We start from the raw sequence: 24,601 nt of genomic DNA, 5'->3' as shown, positions 1-24,601 counted from the left end.
AAGACCAAAAAAACCAAAACACTCACAAATGCGTATCCTAGAAAGAACAGTGCAGAACACTCACATTTGTTAGAATATAATCTCTGCATTGTTGGATAGCAGTGGTCCCTAAACTTTTCAAGTCGTGCCCCCCACATCCTGTCTGTGCCTTCTCCCCCATCACCTACCTCAGGAGCCACCGCTGGGAATGGGGCCCTGGGGCTGGAGCTGAGGCAGTGCGCAGCTGGGAGTAGCTCTGGAGCTCGGAGTGGAGCCACAGGGCCGAAGCTGGAGGCAGAGTGGGGATGCAGCTGGGGGTGGAATGGGTCTCGGTGGTGCTCTATTCCTGCCTCTTGTGGTGGCTGGCCCAGGCCCGTGTCCCCCCAAACGTTCCTCCGTGCCCTGGTAAGGTGGCTCATCCCTCAGTTTCGGGACCACTGTTTTATAGGTTTATGGAGAGCCAATTTTACGAAATGAGACTACTCAAATATTGATAGCATCTTTATAAAAGTGATGTCTAACAATGAATTGTGCTAAATATTACAGCTAACGTTCAATAATGGGCTAATATTCTACACTGTCATTCTTGACTAATTTATGCTTTTCTCTAAAAGATGTTTCAAGCAATATTTTATAGGTGTATCCCCATATCTCAAGCTTTGGTTGCTTTCCTATATTCAGTAATTTTGATTAGGGAGCAGACATCTTGGTCTAAATAAACATTTCTTTCTACACAGATGATCATTTAGTAGTCTGACTGCCTGTCTCACAACTGTCATTGTGAGGGGTTTGCACAAATGCATTGTACCTCCATATTTAGGTTACTTATATTTAGCTTCAATCACAAAGCCTTCCCTGTAGGCCCATAAATAACCTCAAACTGTTTTTACAGGCCTTTGCTATAAAGCCAGATATCCTCTGTACACTGGCACTCCTCTCCAACTGGAAACCAACATTTTAACAGATGATTTCCTGTTATTACTGTAGCAGTATCAAAATCTGATCACTTACCAAGCAGCATGTTGTCCAAGAAACTGAAGCAAGGACTGCAGCCAGCTGTTTGTTTTTCAAGTGTTATAATATTTTAAAGAATCGTATGTTAAGTAGATGCCCAGAGTAGTACTGTCAGGGACAGGAGGTGGAGCCAGGAGGCCACCTGTGTTGCATGATGATCTATTGCAGCCCAGTCAGAGCAGCTGATATTCTATTGTCCCTAGCAATTAATATATATGAGTAGAAAGTGGAGGGAAGGATCTGTACTGGTTCATTTGTAAAAGATGAACAAGCTGCTCTTTATTTTGTTGATTTGTTAATGAAACAATATAGAAAAAATGGTGATGTCAAACAAAATGAAACCCCATCTGTAAACCTGTTTTGCTTTTTAAAAAATACTGTCTAGTAATTTGCTGCATGTGGACCTGATTAGAGCCCACTGAAATCAATGGAAAAACTCATTAGGTTCATCGGGCTTTGGATCAGGCCTCTCAGCTTCATCGAGTGAAGCATTTTTATTTGTGTTTCATTCATTTTTTTGCCATAACCTTTAAGTCTGTGTTTTCAAATATGGTTGCATTCCTGGCTGGGAAATGTAGTTTTAGATACATTAAGTAGGCCTCATAGTTCTACTGTAAATTTCATGTTGACCATACAAAATTAGATTGATGCTCCACATCTAAGGAAATAATGATTTTTAAAAAGGTGTTATTTTGTGCTAGTGCACTGTCTTCATGTACAGTGAGAGAGTGATCAGAGATTCCATTATGGCTGGAAATTTTTGATCTGAGGCAAAACTAGAGCTGGCCAAAACTAGTGATTTCCAGTTGGTGGGAATTTTAATAATTCAAGCTTTTTCATTCCAATTTGGAATTAAACCAAATTTTTTAAAATAAAAATTGTTTTGGAAACACAGACACATGGAAATCAGTTCCCCAGGACGTGGCAACAGCTGACTGACATTCCTGTCAGTTTCACCGCTGTTATGCAGATGAAGGTGTGAAACTGACAAAGAATGTTTATTTCACTTAGCAGCTACCCAGACCCCCAGGGTATGCTTCTCTAGGGCAGCACTATGACACAAGGACTTCCAGACCAGCAGGCTTCCAGGGCTACCCACTCAGTAGTTGGGTAGCCCAGAGAGCCAGCCGGACTGCAAATCTGGAAACCTTGGACGTGGAGTGATGGAGCAGCCCCACCATGCACCATAGACTCTGAAAGCCTGGGCTCCCAGAAGCCTGCCAGAGAGTTAGCAGGTAACTCACAAGAACGTTTTGTTTCTGACAAAAACATGTCTGTCAGACAAGATTCCAGGAACCTTGCAGGTGAATCGATGAAAAATTGGTAAACGCAATCTGTTTTCACAGAACAGTTCGGGTTTGACAAATCAGCATTTTCTGACCAGCTCTTGTTAAAACATTTCCTGCCAGCAGGACAGAGTAAAAAAAGCCTTTAATTTAACTAAAAAGTGACCTCATTTTTGTGCACATGCCACTGAGGTGTGGGACTTGAGACTAAATAAGCTAAAGACTCACCATCAGTCAATTCTCACAGGAGGATGCCTGATTTAGCACTTCACAGAATCATAGAATATCAGGGTTGGAAGGGACCTCAGGAGGTCATCTCGTCCAACCCCGTGCTCAAAGCAGGACCAATCCCCACCTAAATCATCCCAGTCAGGGCTTTGTCAAGCCTGACCTTAAAAACTTCTAAGGAAGGAGATTCCACCACCTCCCTAGGTAACACATTCCAGTGTACTCATCAAAGAGAGTAGGAGTTGAGAGCTTAACTGGCAAACAACTTGTGTTTAGGCTGTATCTCCACAGCAATAAATTCATGTGTAGATAACTCAAGTTAACTTCCCTTGAATTAGTCTAGTTCGAGAGGGAGCAGCCAACTTCAAAATAGTACTTAAACTGCACAGAGTGATTGTGTTACCAGCTTATGAGTTGTGCTAATTCAGGCTATAGTCTGTAGCCCCTCATGGACCAGTCAACATGAGTTAAAAGCACCAACACACTTGAGTTAAAGGATTATGTGTGTAGATGAAAAGTTATGGGCCACCCTCAGTTTATAAAAAGAAAAGGAGTACTCGTGGCACCTTGGAGACTAACAAATTTATTTGAGCATAAGCTTTCGTGAGCTACAGCTCACTTCATCGGATGCATGCAGTGGAAAATACAGTAGGGAGATTTTATATGCACAGAGAACATGAAACAATGGATGTTACCATACACACTGTAACGAGAGTGATCAGGTAGGTGAGCTATTACCAGCAAGAGGAAAAAAAACAAACAACCTTTTATAGTGATAATCAAGGTGGGCCATTTCCAGCAGTTGACAAGAACGTGTGAGGGACAGTAGGGGGGAAAAATAAACATGGGGAAATAGTTTTACTTTGTATAATGGCACATTCACTTCCAGTCTTTATTCAAGCCTAATTTAATGGTGTCCAGTTTGCAAATTAATTCCAATTCAGCAGTCTCTCGTTGGAGTCTGTTTCTGAAGTTGTTTTGTTGTAATATTGCGACTTTTAAGTCTGTAATTGAGTGACCAGAGAGATTGAAGTGTTCTCGGACTAGTTTTTGAATGTTATAGTTCTTGACTTCTGATTTGTGTCCATTTATTCTTTTACGTAAAGACTGTCCGGTTTAGCCAGTGTACGTGGCAGAGGGGCATTGCTGGCACATGATGGCATGAGAGTCCAAAGAGAATCACTTAGCAATTTATTTTTATCAGTATTATTTGTATCATATGGTAGCACCTAGATGCACCACTGCGATTGGTGCACCGTTGTGCTAGGCTCTGTACAAATGCATAGTAAGAGACAGTCCCTGCCCTAAAGATCTTACAGTTGTGCTGCCGCTCCCCAGCTGTACAACAGGAATAATACTACTTCCTTTCTCTCCACCTTTTCTACTTAGGCCCAATCCTGAAAAGATTTACGCACATATTTCATTTTAAGCACATGAATAGTCCAGTTGAAATGAATGGGACTATTCACATGCTGAAAATGAAGCATGTATTAAGTCTGTGCCGGATCATGGCCAAAATGAAAAAGGTAGGCTACAAGTAGGAGGAAGGAAGTGTTATTATCCCTGTTTTATAGATGGTGAGCTGCAGCGCAGGGAGATTAAGTGACCTATTTAAACGTACACAGGAAGTCTGTGGCATAGCTGGAAATTGAACCCAGATCTCCTAAATCCCAGTCCTTTCTTTCCTGTGAAATAAATTTTCTACTAACATTATAACTCTAAAGGCTAGTTTTGCAGTAATGGAGTTTTGGTATATGTTTCAGACATAAAATGCATTTTATTTTCGTGTTTCTTGTATTGCATTTTGGTCCTTTTAAAATAAATACTGTTGCATAAATTGCAATCTTAGTTACGTTAGAATAAATCTTGAACAGTATAATTTATTGACTTCACCTGGTTTACTGCATATTTACACCTGTGTAACTCAGAACAGAGTTTGGGTCTACATCTATAACACTTAGAGCATGCTCTATCAGGGAGTCCATTCTTGACATACATCTTACAAATGTATACCCGTCATGTGGACATTACTCCTTGTCATTTGGGACAAACAGGGGAGCATTTGAATCTTTTTAGGAAGATGAAAATGTAGGTGAATTAGTCTTAATACATTATGCTGAGACACGGCTTATGACTCACGCTGCCCTGTTAAGGATTATAGGTCTGATGCTGAGTTCCCACAACTTTGGTGGGAATTGTTGGAAGTTCACAGCTTTCAGACACAGTTTCTGCCCACACAGATGTACTTGCCCTAAGGCTGAAGGTGCATGTGGTAATGCCTTCCAATATAAGAGTGAAGCTCTTCTCAGATGTCTGTTGCTGCAGAAGCAAGGTGTGGATGTGCAAGGTTGCTGCAGAAGCAAGATAGGATAGGGAGCTAGAGTTCAAAACAGTGCTAATGGAGAGGCGAAACGGGAAGGTGGGAATGTGATGGGTTGACTGGGATTGCAGGGGAAGTGGGAGCTTGCAGGAGCAAGAAAGGCAACTGCAGTGCCTCATCTGAGGAAGTGAGCTGTAGCTCACGAAAGCTTATGCTCTAATAAATTGGTTAGTCTCTAAGGTGCCACAAGTCCTCCTTTTCTTTTTGCGAATACAGACTAACACGGCTGCTACTCTGAAACCTGCAGTGCCTCAGAGACTTGAGTGACCATTCCTGTTTGAAAAGCCTGATTTTTTAGATTTTCAATTCCCATGGATGTCAGCTTGAGTTGAGATGCTCAGCACATCTGACAAATCATGTTCTAAGTTCCTTGACTTCCAGCCGATTACGTTTTAGCTTTGACCTATAGATCCATTCTCTTCCTAGTGCATCATGTATGTTTGCATATTTTTCTTTCATATGGACACTCCTACCTACATGTAGCGGCATTTAGTTCTCATAGTTCTTGTTAAACTTTATTTTTCTAGATGTATAAACCCTTCCTGTCCCACCTCACTTCAGTACTGTGCAAGCCTTGGTCAGTGAGGTACAACAGGAAGCAAGCTTTCACAGCTCCAAACCAGTGAAAAATTGAAACTACTGTATTGTATTATTTTCATTTTGTTGTCATCTTCTGTGACTTTCAGCATTTATCTGATCTTGGAAAGGAAGACACTAACAAGGGTAATTCAGTAATAATTGTTGCAGAGGTATTTCATGCACATGAGAGCAACAGGAGTATGACTAGAACATATGTAAAAACAGTTCTGTCTGTAAGTGGTAAGCTTGATATTAGTGCATCTGAAACTTTCCAGAAGATCTGTCATCACACCTTTGGTTATCTACAGACAGCTGTGGGATTTTTAAAGGCAGATAGAGCACTTCTTCCTGCCCTTCTTCCCACACACGAAGCTGTCTTTTGACATGCAAACTCACACCACTCTTGAGATCAAGAGTGCTTTTAGGATTGCAGCTGTTTGAAGTGTGAATTGTCCGTCATTGTTTTTACAGGCACTTCTGAAGCAAGGTTGTCAGTTTAAACACTTATTCTTACCCTGGTTATCCCTTCTTCCTCCTAATCAGTAATTTCACCACAGCATTACAATCAAACAAACAAACCACAATGAGGGGCCAAACTGAAGCTCTATATCACATTTATTTTGTGAGAGACACAAGGTAGGTGAGGTAAAATCTTTTTTGGACCAACTTCTGTTGGTAGAAGCTACAAGCTTTCAAGCTACACAGAGCTCTTTCTGTGTGTAGCTCAAAATCTTGTACCTTCCACCAATAGAAGTTAGTCCAATAAAAGATATTACTTCACCTACTGTGTCTCTCGCATACTGGGAATAACTGGGTAAACACTGCATTTGTTTTACACTTCTTTAGGATATTATGCAAACTTTATTTTTGTGGGAGTAGCACTGTGACCTTAAATACCACAGTGGTGGGAATAACAAACTTAGAGAGCTCCATGCTCAGCTCTGTTAAAAATCAGGCCACTTATTTAGGTGCCTAAATGTGAACTTAGGAACCAAACTTTAAGCACTCCCTTATCAATATGTTGGCCCTAATACTTATGAAGTATCTGAGACAGTCAGATTTTCAGGGCTGTGTAAGTGTCCAGTGTTGTTATTATTGGCCAGATTGTCCTCTCCAGCATGAAAAGCTTATTTTGTAAAAAATTCCACAAGGAATCCCTCTTGGGGTTTGCTCCCAAGTGTTCTCTTCTGGGAGTCGTTGGACACTTTCTGTGGAAAAACCACTCAAAATTGGAGCCATGAAGAGGCACTCTACACACACACACACACACACTACTCCTGGCTCTCTCTCTCTCTCTCTCTCACACACACACACACACACACACACACACACACACTACTCCTGGCTCTCTCTTAAGTATGGCTTCAGTGGAGTGGTGCTGGCAGGAACCCCTTCTGGCTGTTGCTTCCCAGGTGTTGTATCTGGGGAAAAGTTCCTATAGCTTGGGCTCTGTTAAGCTTTCCATGTAAGTTTTGTGGGGCTCCACAAAGTCGGGGTGGGGAGGAAGAAGAATGGTACCCTCCTCCTCCATGGAGAGAGATCTGTTTCTGTAGATCCCTTCACACCTGGATTCCTCATTGTTATTAATACAAATTAGAGAACAGGGAGATTGGTGAAATTCTTTGAAAATATTAAGTTCTATATAAGTGCTATTATTTATTTCATTATTCCATTCAGAAACGTTCCTACAGATGGGAAAATATTCTGGGTATTATTCTTCTGGAAAGAATTCTGTTAAATTAATTAGCTAGGACCACATCATCCCTTATAGAGAATAGTGTTATTTAAAGAACGGGAAACAACAACACAGAACTCTCCTCTTTGATGTTTCATTGGGATGGTTAGGGTTAAGTTATGAATCTTTTAGGCCTCGATTCAGCAGGTCATCTTAATACAGCAATACACTTAAGCACATGCTTGTGTTTAAGTGCACTGCTGAATAGGGATGGACTTAAGCATGTGCTTAAATGCTTTCCTGAACTGGGCCATGGCCATCAAAATACATATCAAGTGGTCTGAGTGACAAGATATCATCACACATGATTTTACTGTTTAAAAGAATAGGCATATTAATAATCATCATTCTTTACTCTTAGAAGTGAATCATAATCTTTCTCTCTTCTGTAAATGACAACCTCAAAGAAATAGGAATTAATTTGTTCCAACATTTAAATGCCCAACATACTAAATGGGCTCACTCCAAAATGCGCATATTATTCTTGATCACTATGTATCTTTTAGAAATTGTTTGAATTATTTAAAGATTTTTCAACTATTATTTGAAAAACTGTGCAAAAATGATCATTTGGATTAGCTCAGTTCTTTAAATGGGAATTAGCACAATAATGATAATTTAGGAAACAACATTTATTGGTCTATTTTTTGGAGTTAATATTATGCATGTTGCTGTATCAGTGACCCTGGTAATTTTCACAAGTTGTCAGCACACCTGTGGCAGTACAGCTAATGAATGTTGCATACTTTTTAATGTGTGAAAAAATTGGGACAAGGTTATGGCTAATACAATTAAGCTGAACTGACTTCTTTGGTTTGGACTGTGTTACATTGCCTTCGATATATTTTACTGACCACATAGATAGTATCCTTCATGCTTGATATTTCACCATGTTTTATAAAATGGTACAGGGAGAGGTTATCTTCTTCTATGGAGTGGCTGTATGGAAGAAAATGCAACAGCTATTATGCTGTCTTTGGTAGCCACACATGATTTCACAGGAATATGCTTGATCTTTTGTCCTCCAAAAAGTAGATGAAGTGACTCAGTAAATGTAACATTAAGATACTCCTTTGTGCTACTCTGTTAATACGTACTTTGAATGCACCATGAAACCAAGTGCCCTCAGCCACTTGAATAGCATATACATGAACAAGTAAAACAACCTTGGAATGTCTTAATGCCATTATAATTTTTGGCTCTTGTTAAATGTCATCCTGTTAAAACTTAAATTGTTAAATGTTATCTTTGGTAATGAATTTTTTTCTCATTTTGAATGTGGCCAGGAGAGGAGGAAATAGCAGTTAACAGGGTTGTTGTTTTTTTCAATTTAAATGATTTTATTTGAATTTTTGTGTTTCTCTGACTTCATTAATCCCTCTCTTTTCCTGTAGATTGCTCTATTTCTTCACCAACAACTTGAAGTTTTGCTTTTCTATTAGAAACTCTAAACTGAAAGCTGTTTTATGATAACTTTTAATGATCACGAATAGACTTGAACAATGGAGCCAAACCCTCTGAAACTTTGGAGGGGGATGTTCAGGTTTAGCTCCAAAGTTCATGGTTCAGGTCATCTTCTACTAATGAGCAGGATTCCAATTATAAATTCATAGAGTATAAAGCCAGAAGGTAACATTTTGATCATCCAGTCAGACCTTCTGCATAACAGAGACCATAGGACTTTCCTGAATTAATTTCTGTTCGAACTACAGCATATCTTTTAGAAAAACAGCCAGTCTTGATTTTAAAAATGCCAGTGATGGAGAATCCACTACAGGCCTTGGAAAATTGTACCAGTGGTTAATCACTCTTAAAAAAGGTGCCTAATTTCTAGTCTGAATTGGCTTCCACTTTCAGCCATTAGATCTTGTTATATCTTTATCTTTTAGATTGAGGGGCTCTCTATTACCATGGTTCTGTTACTCAGGTAGGTACTTATAGACTGTGATGAAGTCATTCCTCAACCTTCACTTTGATAAACTAAACAGATTGAGCTCATTGAGTCTATCACTATAAAGCATGTATTCCAATTCTTTGATCATTCTCTCTCTTCTTCTCTGAACCCTTTCCAATTTTTCAACATTCTTCTTGAAGTGTGGACAGCACAACTGGACCCAGTTTTCCAGCAGTGGTCACATGAGAGCCAAATACAGAGGTAATATAACCTCCCCACTCAGTATTCCCCAGTTTATACATCCAAGGATCACATTGCCCTTTTGATCACAGCATTGCACTAGGAGCTCATGTTCAGATGTGGTAGAGCTTGGTAGCCTATGACCAGACTTCTAAGTTATACTCAAGACCTGTTCACTCCATGGCAAGCTGGACCTCTTTGGTGGAAATTCTATAGCAGCTTCCGTTAATGGGTAAGAAAGAGGTATTTAATTGACTATGAAAATGAATAATAAATTTAGGAGAGTACTACCTTTGATATTTATTTGTGCTGCCCCAACATGTTCTGCTTTCAGTAAACCACACACTTGTGTACTGATAATAAATAATTGCATAATAGTCGTTGTGTTATAATTGGAAGCTAGAAGATCAGATGTTCAGTCCTGTTGATATAACGTACAGGTGTAACAATGGCTGGGTTTGAACTGACTTTTCATTTTTTCCTGGATTGCCATGTGTGGTCTTAATCTACACTGCAGCAACACCTATTACATAAGCTATATCAGTTTTGCTCTGGGTCAATGATACAGAGCCGTTCTGCAAGAACAATAACTCCCCTTTAGTATTTTGGAATATCACTGTCCTATAGGCTGTAGCCATGTCCTGTTTTTCCAGATTACTTCCCATTTTTCTGTGCACAGTGAATGAAAGGGGAACCAACGCAAGGTCTATGCACTTCTTAAATGCCACCTAATCCCTCCAGATAGGCCCTTCTGTGATGCATAGGCCCTGAGATAGCTCCCTGCTCTTGGGTGACTTTCAGCCATTATGACTTGTGCTCAGCTGTTGTGCATTACTGCCTACTCATGGGACAGCATATTAGGACTTAATTGCTTTTGGATAATTTGCCCACTTATATTAAGCACTCAGAGCATATTCCACTTTTTTTCCATACTATGTGTCGTCCAACAGATGGGGCAATTGGGCCCATCAAATGTAATACTGCTAAACTACTAAATATAAATACAAATAAAATAAAATGCAGTATAAAAAGTGTTGCTGAGTACTTCAAAGCTATCAGCAAAAATCAGTTCTTAGTAGAGGCTTGTGTGATGCGGTGTTCACCCCAAGCCACCCCGGAAGCGGAAGAGTATAGTGATCTGGCTGGAGGGCTAAGCCATGAAGATGGAGTAGCTTGAGTCTCAGGTAATGAGAGAGAGATAAAAGGGCGAGGAGCAGAAGGGTGGGTCACCCCAGACGTGGCCACCAGGCAGTGCCCCAGCAGTGAGTAGAGTGCCCCATGACACTAATCTTTAAAGTCAAATGAAATTGTAGAGGAAACATTGGGGATAGCTGAAAATGATTGTCTAAAGACAAGCATTGCCTGTTGGAAGGATTCCAGATGCAGATTTCATTGTATTAACCAAGTGTGAAGAAGAGTAACAGAAGTCCAACCACTCCTGTCCTCTTTTCAGACTCTGTTAGCAAATTTTAATGAACATTTAAGAATAAAAAAGGGGCAGGAGGTGGCAGCAAGCACAGAAAAAGGAACTAACAAGAGGCATACTTATCTAACAAAGAGCTTATCTCATGGTCTTTCACTGTTGGAACCCACACCTTCCAACACCCCATCCCTCCCTCTGCTTATTGGCTTTCCATGTGTTCTGTGTCCAATTTAGGGCTCTCATTGGATTCAACTCTAAACTCTCATTGATGCCAGTGAGAGTAAAACTGGGCTTTCAGATTGTAATTCCTTGGACAGAGAGCTATCATTTTTTTTAAAAAGAAAGTTATCTCTAAAGTGCCCTGCACATATGTGATGCCATGTAAATAATCATGGAAAGGTAGGGCTGCAAAGGACCTTATCTTGCCCATATGCTCAGGGTTTAGCTGATCGCCATATTTGGGGTCGGGAAGGAATTTTCCTCCAGGGCAGATTGGAAGGCCCTGGAGGTTTTTCGCCTTCCTCTGTAGCATGGGGCACGGGTCACTTGCTGGAGGATTCTCTGCTCCTTGAGGTCTTCAAACTACAATTTGGGGACTTCAATAGCACAGATATAGGTGTGAGGTCTTTTTTAGGTGTGGTGGGTGAAATTCTGTGGCCTGCGTTGTGCAGGAGGTCGGACTAGATGATCATAATGGTCCCTTCTGACCTAAATATCTATGAATCTATGAATCTATGACCTTGAGTGGTCATCTAGTCCATCCTATCATGCTGAGGCCGGACAAAGTATACCTAGACCATCCCTGACATATGTTTGTCTATCCAGTTCTTAAAAACATCCGATGATGGGGATTCCACAGCCTCCCTTGTTAACTTATTCCAGTACTTAACTATCATTACAGTTAGATATTAGAAGAAACTTTCTAGTCTAAATCTTCTTTGCTGCAGATTACTTCTTGTCCTAGCCTTGTTGGACGTGGAGAACAACTGATCACTGTCCTCTTTGTAACCACCCTTAACATATTTGTTAATGTAACTGTTATCAGGTCCTCCCTCAGTCGTCTTTTCTCTAGAGTTTTTTTTAACCTTTCCTAATAGATCATGTTTTCTAAATCTTTTATATTTTTGCTGCTCTTTTATGGACTCTCCAGTTTGTCCATATCTTTCCTAACGTGTGGTGCCCACACATACTCTTAAATAAGTTCATACAGTTTAATGGCTCTGATACTTTTCATCCAAGCATAACAGAGGAAGGGGTCCTTATGGTGGATACCAATATGCAGAATACTGAGATGGGGAGTGTTAGGAACCTGGCTATCAATATTCAAAGTTCCAGGAGAAGAGATTAATGTAGTTGAAAAGTCATTTTCACTACCACCTTCAGCTTTAAAGTCCTCACTCTCAGTTGACAATTGCTTTCTTGCTGTCAATTTCTAAGACATGCTTAGAATGTATCAGTGAGTAGCACTTCAATTTCTCCTTCCACAAATTGGTGTTATGCTTAAGTAATGAGGTTAACAATCCTTTATTTGCAGCAATAGGATAACATGAATAGGTTTGGATTTTTTTTCACAATAGATGTTTGCTCAGTATCAGCATTTCCACAGAGAGGCACAAATCTAATGTTCGATCTGGAAACAATCTCTCTGCATTTCTTCCTGCCTCCGCTGGATTTGCAGCCACAGTACTTTAAGTATTAACTTACAAAGTGCAGAGATAGTATTCAATAGATTTTGATACAACATTAGGTAATTCAGATATCAGACAACATTTCCCGTCCAGCTTTAACTGGGCGCACAGACAACTTTTCAGGAATAATTAACTCCACTTGAACGTTGCAGTACCTGAATGCAACTAAAAGTAGTTACATGCCTAAGGGACTTTAATTAAACCCACAGGTAATTAGAAGTATAAAACTGCACTTGCAGGTTCCTAACCAGAGGCCAGTTTTTGAAAATCTGGTGCTAGTATGACGGAAGAAACTCTGTCTACGTGAATGCCTGAAATGTTTTGCTTGCTTTTCTGTTTAATTTTTTGTCTGTGTAATGTTCAGCCATTTATTCAATCTGATTGACTAAAACCAATGTGTTATTTTTAATAAAACCATGAAATATAGTTTGATGCAACAGCATGCATTACTTTGGTTTCAGTGTGAATACTTTATATTTACTAAAATACAGCTTTGCTGATAACATAGTGAAAAATGAAGGGACAAACTGTGTTTTTTCTTTGGCCTGGTTGAACAGATGTTTCCAGCCAAATTTAGTACCCAATATCGCTTTCATAACAGGCCTGATCCTGCAATTGCAATCCTTACATGGACAAAGCTCCCATTGACTGCAGAATCCAACATCTGTAAAACAGCAAAATCACTGTACTGAAGAAAACCACACTTCAGTGTTTGCTCTTAAAATTCAGGCTGAACATTTTACTAGTATTTATTTTATCTATCAGAAAATGTAATATATTTTTATCAACTTTGTTACTGATAGCATTTTGTCTAATTCCTTCCTCTAAGTACAGGCTTTTGTTCCTTCTCAGAAGTACCTAGTACATTATCCCAATACTAAAATATCTAATATTAAACTTTTCTCTTTCCAGTATTCTCCTAGGGTTCTAAATTATAGAATTTAGTTCTGAAGATTAAAGCACAACCAGTCTTCAAACAACTCTAGAAGAACAGACCAAACATTCATGCTAGCCGTCTTAGTTCTGGATACTGAATAGTGGTAGCATGCCCAAATGAGAGGCACTATGCCTAGTATTAAGATAGATATTTGATTTAACAAAATAGTTACTATCCAGGCAACTTTCTGCTTAATCTGAGAATTAGTCTGCGCTGTTACCCAGAAAAAAATGGGTTAATAATGAGGGATTTAAAAGTTAAGTAAGATCTCTTCTTATAAAGTTCTACTTCTCTCTCTACTTTCTTCCCTCAGTATATCACCTCCTTTTTGAGGATGTGGGTCAGGCGGGAAAGACCTGTTAAATGGCCCATCATATGATACTAGTTCCTGGCTGGCCTACTAATATACTAGGATTTTTTAAGAAGGGGTATTTTGCTTTTTTTCAGGCCAGGTGTGATTGTCAGGATACTTTTCTGAGTTACAGCATAAACACATCTGTGAAGTGAGACTTTAGAGGGAGCACCTGAAGCAGCAGAATTTGGGCTTGAGGTCAATTTGTACGCTAGAGACTGTGAGCAGCCAAGTATCTGGAATGCCAAAATCTACTTGTAAAATGCATGAGCTTTTCAATATGTAGTAAATCAGTGACTGAAGAAACTGGAACACCATGGAGAGCTACCTATTAATCACCACATGCATGGCAGCAAATAATCTCAACCTGATCTAATTTAAGGGAGAATCAAGTTCTCACTATAAGGGTGAGTCAACACTCAAAAAATTAGGATCAGTTTTAAAGCCACAACCAGCTGTGGTGCAGCTGTGTCAGTCCTAAATGGACAGTGTAGAAAAGGCTCAGGCATTTTTACTAACATGTCATGAAGTAAATTGGACTAGTTACAGGGTACTGCATCATTTGCTGAGAGTCTGGATGGTAGAACTGGGTTCTAAGTAAGGCATTGATAATGCCTATTTAATGCCAGCACAAACACACCATATCCTGTAAGCAACAAAGATGAATAAGAGTCAGAACCCAATGCTGTGGCTCTTAAGGAACCTTAGAGACTTTTTGGATATCCTCATTAAAGAGCAAGTCAAGTTCAACCATAAAAGAGCATCTTGGAAGGAGCAATGGAGAGTTGGATTCTTTTGTTTAATTGGCCATGGGAATGGGATGGGGAAGTCTGAAGGAAAATATTCTGTCACTTTGAGCCAGTATCCAAGCGGCCACCTTTTGAGACTGATGTGGAAGCAAGTACAACTTAATATAAAAGTAAGTTTAACTAAGTTCTCCCAAAAGTGTCTGAACTTGGAGAACACCTAACCCACAAAAATAGACAGCCAGGTGGAGGTGCCTTCTCGCTTTATATGCAAAAGCCTAGTGGTTAGGGCCCTCATACATGATGTGGGAAAAATGGATTCAAATCCCCACTCTGATGGATTTAGAACAGGGGCTTGAACTAAGATCTCCTACTTTCCAGGTGAGTGCATTAACTACTGGTTACCGAGCCATTCTCATGCTCTTTCTGGCCCAATGACTAAGTATGCCATATACAATGGAACAGCTTCAACAGCAGAAACTGAGAGAAACCGACCATAGAATACCCTCACGTAGCTAATTAGAGAGGTAATCACCTTGGAGATCGGAGTTCTGGAAGCAAGTCCCTGTTCTGAGCACACCTACTGGATCAGGCCCGGCAGGTAGAGGAATGTCTAGTTTGTGAATCCCACTGGGAGTTGGTCACCAAACTGCTTGGAAGTGTCAGGATTTAGGCAGATTTGCACATACCCACCAGCAGAAGTTTAGGGACGTGTGGGACTTTACTGGTGGAGATTTAGGGGCCTAGGGACTATAAGTGCCTGTATTAAGCAGCAGCTGAGTGGTGGTTTTGTGAATGCCAGTGGCACTCAAATGTCAGCCTTAGGCACCTACGCTGGCAGTTAGATGCCAAAGTTCTCCTTGTGAATCTAGTCCCAACCCTAACTCTGGATAAGAGGGTCACTATTTGCTGCTCCTGTCTTGCTTTGGTGTCCTAATTAACTTTGGAGATAATCTATTTTACTTTTAAATATGAATCCTGAATTCCTACAGTCTAATCCTTACTCAGACATTACTCAAATAAAACTCCCCAAACTCCTTTGAAATAATTGGAGACACTCTGGAGTTACACCCCGGTAACTGAGTCACTAAGCATGGAAGGAATAAGGCTTCCATAGTCAGTTTTGCCTGAGTGAGGGCTTCAGCACTCCAGAATGAATGGAAGTAAGATGAAGTAGAGCATGATGCTGTGTTTCAGGAGCCTAACTTGCTTAGTCAGTTCACGGCTGGTAGAGGTACAACCTTTGGACTCTCATTCTCATGTTTTCTCAATATATATAAATGAATATTAAATATTGATTCAGTGAACAGTTATGAACCACTATAACATAACAGAGTACATGTTAAAGGCAAATGAACTCTAAACACTCACTTACAATGCAGCATAGTTATTTTACGATTTTGCTAAATACTTTAATTACATTGGTGTTCTACTCTCATTTTTATTAAATACTGAGGTGTTTTCTGGAGCATGAGGTAATAACCTAAAATACAGTTAAACTCTCTATAAAATTAAGGGTATATAATTAGCCCTGGAAGGATGGGTCTGCTGAGGCTTCCAGTCACTGTTATTGGGTGGTCCATTGTAGTGGTGGAATACTTTAAAAAAATGCCTATTTAAATCTGTAAGGTGTTTTTTATAAAGTCTCATTAAACATTCTCTTTCATAATGTAAATTTAAGTAATCCTTTTCCTGACATGCTTGCTGTAGCATTTGACATTTCAAGAAGCTGCTTTAAGAATCAGCCTAACAATTACCTGTAACAGGTTTTTTCTTTTCTTCACACCTAAGAAGAATGAACAATCTGAGCAGCCAGTCAGGAAGTGCATAACTGTAACATGTTTTTATATAAGCAAAAACATCCAAGTAGTGCAAATGGTGCTAATATTGAATGCTGTTAACCCTATCAAAGACAGGACACAAATCCAGACAGAATTACATATGAAAAAGAGAGAGTAAGTATGGCGTTTTCAAAAGCACTAAACATCACCTAACTCTACTCCCATTGAAGTCAATAGTAGAATTCCGATTGATGAAAATGGGAGCAGAGTTAGATCAGCTCTGAGCACTTTTTGAAAATCTCACTCTAAAGCACATTTTACTATACAAAATTCCATAAGGAGCAAATTCCATACATATGCCATGGGGCATGAAGGGTCAATACATTTCACCTCTGGAAATCTGGGTTCTAATACTCATTAAACTCACAGGCTGAAATTCATCCCTGTTGAAAGTGAGAGCTGAAGGTCTATGCACCATGTAAGTCATATTCTGAAGTCTCAAATGAGACTTAAATGGTGCTTAGGCCTTTCACTGGGGCCACCCATCTTCCCAGGATCCCCTTGGACCCAGAACTATGCAGGAGGAGAGACTCCCCAGTCTAGGGACACTGGAACCTAGACTGTCTCCTCCCCATCCCTGGGCTATGACCTTGCAGGGAAACTGCAGGAAAGCAACCAGACAGAGACTCCAGCCGATAGGACCAGAAGCAGCCAAAGCTGGTACCTTTGGACTCTGGACATTCCAGTACAAACTTTCTCTGCCCTGTGCTGGTTGGCTGTTTGTGCCAACTTTCCCCCTCCCTCATAGTCTTTTCACCCCAGCTTTACTCGACACCTGCCACTCTCTTCCTCTACCCTTGTCTCTCTCCTCCCTTCCTTTTTCTTTCCATTTAGCTCAGTGGTTCTCAAACCTTTGTATTGGTGATCCCTTTCACACAGCAAGCACACAGTGTGACCCCCCCACCCCTTATAAATTAAAAACTTTTTTTATATTGAAGACTATTATAAATGCCAGAGGCAAAGCGGAGTTTGGAGGTGGAGGCTGAGAGCTTGTGACCTGCCCATAATAACCTTGTGACCCCCTGAGGGGGTCACAACTCCCAGTTTGTGAAGCCCTGATTTAGCTGATCCCTTCCTAAGTATTCCCTCCCTCCAACAAAGAACAAAGAAAAAGAAAGACAATAAATCATGGAACTAACATGATATTTGCTGCTGTCACATTTGCTTGTGTTTTATACCCATTTCCTCAACCTGTGTCTGTCTTTTCTGTTTAGACAATATTGTCTCATTGTTTCTTTGTACTCCCCAATATGTCTGTAGCCATCTGTCGTCTCTTGTCTCATATTCGATTGTAGGCTTTTTAGGCCAGGACCATCTTTTGGTTCTGGGTTTGTACAGCTCCTAGCACAGTGAGGTCCTTACCCATGACTGGGGTTCATAGGCGCTACAGTCATCACCATCGTCATTAATAATATTCTTGGTTTAACATAATTTTAACTGAGAATAGAATCTAGGTCTCTGGCTTTATTACGTTCTATTAGAATCTGAGCAAGAATAACATGTCAATTCTCTAGACATTCTGAGACTGTTCTGTACTTGTTAATGTTAAAAACTCAGTTTTACTTTATTTTTACATAGAATTTAAATAGAAAAACATATCAGATCACATTTATGGCAAACAGAAATTTTAGTATTTTTAAATATTAATGCTTATCTAGTGAAATCAAAAAGTATTTGAAACCAGAGAAAATGGTTTAACTGTAACATTTCAAGAAAATGTAAATTCAATTATCTGAACCCCCTCAAAATCTCTGAACCCCAGTTTGAACTCAAAAGGGGTTTTACAATGAAAAACGAACATTTCTTTAATTGCAGGGTAACCAAGTCTACAGAAAATGTTTAAAGAAAGGAGTTAGCTGGTTTTCCTGAGTACAAATTGTTTGAGGCTATATTATTGGCTATATTAGAGCTGTAGTACAAAAACTAGAATGTAGAATCTGTCCAAACAAAATATGTAGTTGACAGTTATTTCATTTCAATATTCTCTGAAACACATATACTGTACTTGAATTTGATCTCATTTTCAATCTACAAGCAGTGGATGAGTAAGCAGCCTACAAAATAATTTGATATCCATTCCAGCACTTCCTACCCACCTCTTGAAACAACATTTAATAACATATTCCAGGACAACCAGTGATCTTGTGAAAAAGTAATAATCTACGGTCTTGATTAGCAACCATTTAACTGAAAGAATTCTCCCTTCTGTCCTGTTCTTGTGTGCATTCCACTAAAACAGAACAGTTGTATTTAGCCCACTTTGCTCTCTTTCAATTTAAGCCCTAAGGAGCCCTCACAAGTAAAAAGTAAACTAAATTAATAGAATTTTTCATAAGGGTCTGAAGTACTGTTAAGGATATTGGCTTTAAAAATCCCAGCTATTTTTTATATGTGAGAGCACATAGAGGCTACAGAATGCAGTGCTATAGAAAATATATTCATTGAAAGCTAAGACGTGGATCTGAAATACAAACACTAAAAACATACACACATTATGCTAGAAAACATAAACACTCGGCGCTGTACATAAATTCATACTGTGAATATCTTGCAGTTATCTGCACTGCATGTTGAAAATTCACTTCTGCTGCTATGCAAATTCAATGACATGACAACTGTGAATTCACTAGAGCTACACCGATGTACACCAATTGAGGATCTGGCCTCATGTTTTTACAATTGCATTAAAAATTCAACAGATTAAAATTAAAGTACATCTAAAAACTACTGGACGCTGAAAGGTTAAATCTTCAAGTATTTGATTTTTAACAAGTGATATGTAGCATAGGATTTTATTATTTTTTAAAAATATTTGCAAATCTAAGAAACATTCCACCCAGAGCATGATGTGTATTCCTTTTTCTAAATAGCATCTTTGGGGTACAATCCTGCTCTCGCTCAAGTCAGTAGCAAAGCGGCCATTCACTCCAGCGGAGCAGGATAGGACCCTGATCCTCTAAGGGGGAACTTCTACTATTGGAAATTCCTCCACAAAATCAAATATTTCAAATGTCTACAACCCTACCCTTGTATTCTTTTGGGCATGTTTCCAGAGGTACAATATCACACATAGGATAATGTTTATGGATAGGACACAGCTCCTGTGACAAAGAATCATGGAAATTAGTGATACAGAGGATTATTGAGTCATCCAGTGCATATACCTACCAGTACAGAATTATTCACTAGAGTATATTCTCCTGTATATTGCTCAGACCAGACACAAATATTTCAGGCAGTGGGTTTCAACTATTGTTTCCCTTTCAAAACTTCCACAGGTCATAGGTCTCACCGTTAAGAAATTGTTCCTAACATTCAGCCTAAATGTACCTTTTCTTAATTTTATCTTGTCGATCCTAGTGGCCAAAAACTTAAACATTTCCTCTTCCTCCTTAAGGTAAAATTGTGCCCTGCACCCTTTGGAGTCTTGCAGAAAGGCCCGTACGATTGCAGTCTGTGCACTTAGGGCAGGAAAGGAATGTACCCACAGTGGCGCTACCTTCTCTAAGGGCTTGTTTACATGAACAGTTAGTGCACAGCAAGCTGAGGTATAAAACTACCCCACTAGCCTGCTGCACACTAACAGTTCCCCAGTGCGCTCTTGATTTACTTCAGTTTCAAAGTAGGGTAGATCAAAGCATGATAGGGAACTGTTACAGTGTGGCATCAGGGTCCGCACTGACACTTCGTGAGCAGCAGGATAGCCTGATATAGATTTACATCCCATCTTGGCACAGATTAGGTGTTCATATGGACAAGACCTAAGGGCTTGATTCTGCAAGGTGCTGAGCAACTCCTGGAGAGACTGAGTGCCCTCAATTCCTATTGAAGCCAATGTAAGTTGAAGACACTCAGCACCTCCAGGAGTTATTCAGCACCTTGAATAATCCAGCTGTAAAGGGAGGAAGGCCATGGTTCTACTTCTTTACACACTGGCCCTCTGAGGTGGCCCTCTTTGAAGGACCATGTACTGCAAAAGGCACACTGGTGTAGTGGCTGCACTCTCTGCAAGCACTTGCTGGGTTTTGTCCCTCTATACCACCTCCAGTATGGGACTGCGGCTTAAACTGCAAATGAGACCTTGGTGTTTACAAATACTCACAGGCAGTTATTAGTCATCTTTTAGCCAAGCCCAGCTAATCTTCCAGTACATGTGTTTGTATATAGCTGCGCATATTTAATCTTCCCTCCTACAGTAACTTTTTAAAAATTTGCTACTTTTTCACAAATTCTCCCCAGTTTCCCTATATCTTCCTAATGTTGAGATGCCCAGAATTAAACAAAAGTATGCATGGTCTTGTCAGACGTACATAAAGAAACACTATAACCGGGTGACCAAACTTACTGACCCTCCGAGCCACATGCGATAATCTCCAGAAGTTCGAGAGCCGGATGCCTATGCCAGGGTGTCTACATTTGGATTTTTTTCCCCAGATGCAGCAGCTTGCATTTGCCCTGCCTTAGGGTCTAATTCTTTTCTCATGCTGGTGTAAATCAGGAGTAACTCCAATGAAATCAATGGAGCTGCACCACTGTAAAACTAGTGAGAGAAGAATCAGGCTGAATATATTATTTATATATTTAATAGGATTCAGTTCTTAAAGTATTCAGCATCTTGGTAAAATGTACAGCTGTGCCCCTAAATAGCAACCTTCTGAGGGATGGGTGATAGTATTTTTTAACAAATAAAACTTAAAAAAATAAAACTGTTTTCTCAACACAGTACACTGAGAAAATGTTTAGAGTTAGACTTAATCTACAACCATAGTAAGGATATATTCTATAAAATTTGGTGAGAGCTTAGTTCTTAATCTGAATGCTATGCTTGTTTTGAAATTTAAATAATAAACAATTTTTTGAATAAATATTTTAGCTTAAAATCATATTTGGTCAGATTTGGCTGTCAATCAAAGCTTCTGGTGGACTCAGCACTCTCGCTATCCAATGGAAATATGAACAGGACCACACAAAATGGTTCCACTGTGTCATTTCTTTCACTGCTATTTCATTAAAATAAACTCCTTACCGCAAAAACTTACTTGTCATTTCCCACTTCTCAAAGATATCGCAAATAGCTTAGTTTTTTAATTTTTACCACTTTTAACTTTATTGTGTACTTGAAAATATTTTTGGAGAAGATCCACTTATTTTCCTCCTCTCCATTCATTTTCAACCACATTACCGGATTTTAAATACACGTTATTAAATAACTTGAGTCTCTTGGCTGATTATCCTGTACAGTGAGACCTATGCACGTCAAAATTGTGTGTCATATTCATTTTGGTTCCTGTGGTCAGTGATGCAAGAGAAAATGTGTTTGATCTTACTGTACATGTTCCTCTGTCCATGTCTTCTTTGATACTTCCTGGAAGAACCCCAGCCTCTGGACACAGAATCTATTTTCTTGTTCTCCTGTGAGATAGATAGACTTCAGGGCTGATACAACTCCCACGGAAGTCCATGAAAAGTTTCTGTGACTCTATGGAAGCTGGACAGGACCTTTATTCCCCAACCTGTTAAATAGCTTGCCTACATATCTGAGCCCTCTCCTGTCAAATGTATATAGTTCTGAACACCACTATTCTTTCTGGAAACCATGGACACAATGTGTCACCCAAACTCCTTGATTCAAATTGAATTCACATTTAATTTGGAAGATGGGCTTTCCCCCTCCTCGCCAAAGAACAAAAAGCAAACCTGCTTTAAGAATTCCCTGTGTTTGCCTGGGATGCTCTGCTGAAAGCAGTAGCATATCTAAGATCTATTTAGGAAAGGGAGGAGGTGTTTTTTTAAGAAAACCCAGTCTAGAGTGTCTGTCTGATAGTCACAGATGAAAAGTCAAAGTCCTCCTCTAAATCCCTCTAAAAATCACCCCTGTGAGACAATTGGTCAACTGAGACATCCATTGTTCTGCTAAACTCTTTTCATTTTGTTACATTACCCTCCCACCCTCTTTCAACCCATTTGTCTGTTTTGTCCACCTCTTGCACCCCGCCTGGGATTACAATGCTACTATGTAGGCTGGCTAGTGCCCAGCTTGATGTTTCCAGACAATTTAAAAGTCTTCTTGTTTAAATAGGTAAATAAGTGAATACATTATTATTAGTAATCACACTAGCCCTTCACCTAGTATTATCATTGTTTTGCATTTCACAGTCTCAGTGCAAGTCTTGGTTCTTTTCCAGGTGTCTCCTTCATCTATGGAGGCTGTGGTTCAATTCCACGCTCCTCCACAGACTTCCTGCATGACACTGGGCAAATTACTTAGCCTTTCTGGGTTAGATTCACAAAAGGATTTAAGCATCTAACTGCCATTCTAGGTGCCTAAATCCCAGTATCATTGCCACTGGGATTCACAAAACCCCCATTCAGCTGCTACTAAACCCTGTAGATGGCTAAAAATCACTTGGCACCTACATTTTTTGCTGAAAAGTGTCAATGTTACTGCTTCTGGGCACATCCATTGCTATCTGTGTCAGGCATCCAGATGCCTAAGTCCTGGGATGATTCATGAACTGGGTGAAGATAGGTGTTCCTCTGCCTAACTTGCCTGTCGGGCCAGAGCTAGTAAGTGTGCTCAGATCTCACCTACTGGACTGGGCACTTGTAGGCGAACTTGCACAGAATAGCCCCAGAGCAGACTAGGCTAACTTTTAGCCTAGTGGTTAGGACACTCCCCTGGGATTTGGGAGACCCCTGGTTCAAGTCACTCCTCCACCTGAGGTGGAGAAAGGATTTGAATATGGATTGCCATCTCACTAAAGATTGTAAAGTGCCTTGAGATCCACAGATGAAAAGAGCTATATTAGAGCAAGTATTATTATTACTATTATCTTGGTGTATCCTCAGATTCATTCTTGGTTGAAGCCACTTCAAATCTATAGAAGCAGAACACCCACAGTTTTCACAAAGCGCTGTGTCCACAACACTGTTAGTAGTTTCTGGATGATTTAGGCTGCTCTGGATCACATCTGATCTTTCCCTTGAGTTTGCATCTATTTATTGAGAATAGATAGGTCAAACTGGCGGTGACTTCAGAGGGGTTTCGCCTTCCTCTTCAGCATTTGGATGTGGGTCACTTGTAGCGTGACCAGATGTCTTGATTTTATAGGGACAGTCCCAATATTTGGGGCTTTGTCTTACATAGGCGCCTATTACCCCCCCCCCCCCCCCGTCCCAATTTTTCACACTTGCTATCTGGTCACCCTAGCCACTTGTCAGGATTTTCTGGGTATATCACATTTGATCATTTCCCTGACATTTCAGGGACCTTGGACACTGGTGCATTTCGGTCCCTCCTACTCTCTGCTTGTTGCATATAATAGTCTAATCTGCTGCGGGCTGTAATACTTTGATCTGATTTCAGTTGGGTTTAATGCGGGTGCTGGATGGGGTTGGTGGCCTGTGATATAGGAGAGGTCAGACTAGATGGTCTGCTGCTCCCTTCTGGTCTTACATTCTATGATTGTAACGCATAAGCATATCACTAGTTCAAAATATCTTCCCTTGCTGTAATTAATGATATGGTTTCCCACTCTATATTAGGTGATACCTCAGAATTAACTGAGAATTTGGGGGGGGGGGCATATTTTATTCATGCAGGGTTGAATACCACTGAACAGAGGGCCAACACAGGGTCTTATGTACCGTTTAAGCCCCAGTTTTGTCTTGCAGGTCTTACGTGGGTCTTCAGCAGTGCCTAGGGTCTCCGGAGGGGGTGAGTTGCATGCTGAGGGTATTTATATTAATTACTTTAGGCCAAGACATTTTTAGAAAAGGTCTATTGATTATGGTACCACAATAATAAAATATAAAGTCTGAAAATTTCAAAGTGTGGTGACTGCCATGCTCTCATTTCTTTATCTACTTCATTTCTTCATGTTTCTCTGCAATGGTAATAAGTTATGGTTTAGTATCATGAGAGGTTATAGTTACACAGTGAGTCATACTTACTGCAGGAAAGGGCATCTATACATCCTGTTGCTTGCCTTAAAATCTGAATAAGGAAAGGTGGCCAGTGCCTTTATTCCATACATACAATATATTCGCAAAAAGAAAAGGAGGACTTGTGGCACCTTAGAGACTAACAAATTTAGTCTCTAAGGTGCCACAAGTCCTCCTTTTCTTTTTGCAAATACAGACTAACATGGCTGCTACTCTGAAACCATACAATATATTGTGAGTGCTAGCAGGGGAGAAGAATGAGGATAAGGAAGAGTAGAGGTGGGATAAAATTGTGCCACCCAGTACCAACAGGGTTGGTATTTCCTGTTGCATCA

The 24,601-nt window shown here is 40.0% G+C and overlaps 1 protein-coding gene across 7 annotated transcripts in view; it reads left to right on the top strand.

The window, feature by feature from the left end:
* The window catches only part of ANAPC10 (anaphase promoting complex subunit 10), a 211,338-nt gene that overhangs the window by 86,964 nt on the left and 99,773 nt on the right, over positions 1–24,601 (top strand). For 2 of the 7 annotated variants that reach the window (XM_084625671.1, XM_084625669.1), the window contains exon 5: positions 23,997–24,039. The exons of the other annotated variants lie outside the window; for them this stretch is intronic. In XM_084625671.1, the coding sequence (XP_084481797.1) occupies positions 23,997–24,039 (43 nt within the window). The remainder of the gene's footprint in view (positions 1–23,996; positions 24,040–24,601) is intronic. 7 annotated transcript variants of the gene reach the window in all.

The sequence above is a fragment of the Lepidochelys olivacea genome (assembly GCF_965140295.1).
Source record: "Lepidochelys olivacea isolate rLepOli2 genome assembly, chromosome: 4".
Taxonomy (NCBI): domain Eukaryota; kingdom Metazoa; phylum Chordata; order Testudines; family Cheloniidae; genus Lepidochelys; species Lepidochelys olivacea.
The sequence above is the reverse complement of the archived record's forward strand: the minus strand, read 5'-3'. Positions and strand labels throughout refer to the sequence as shown.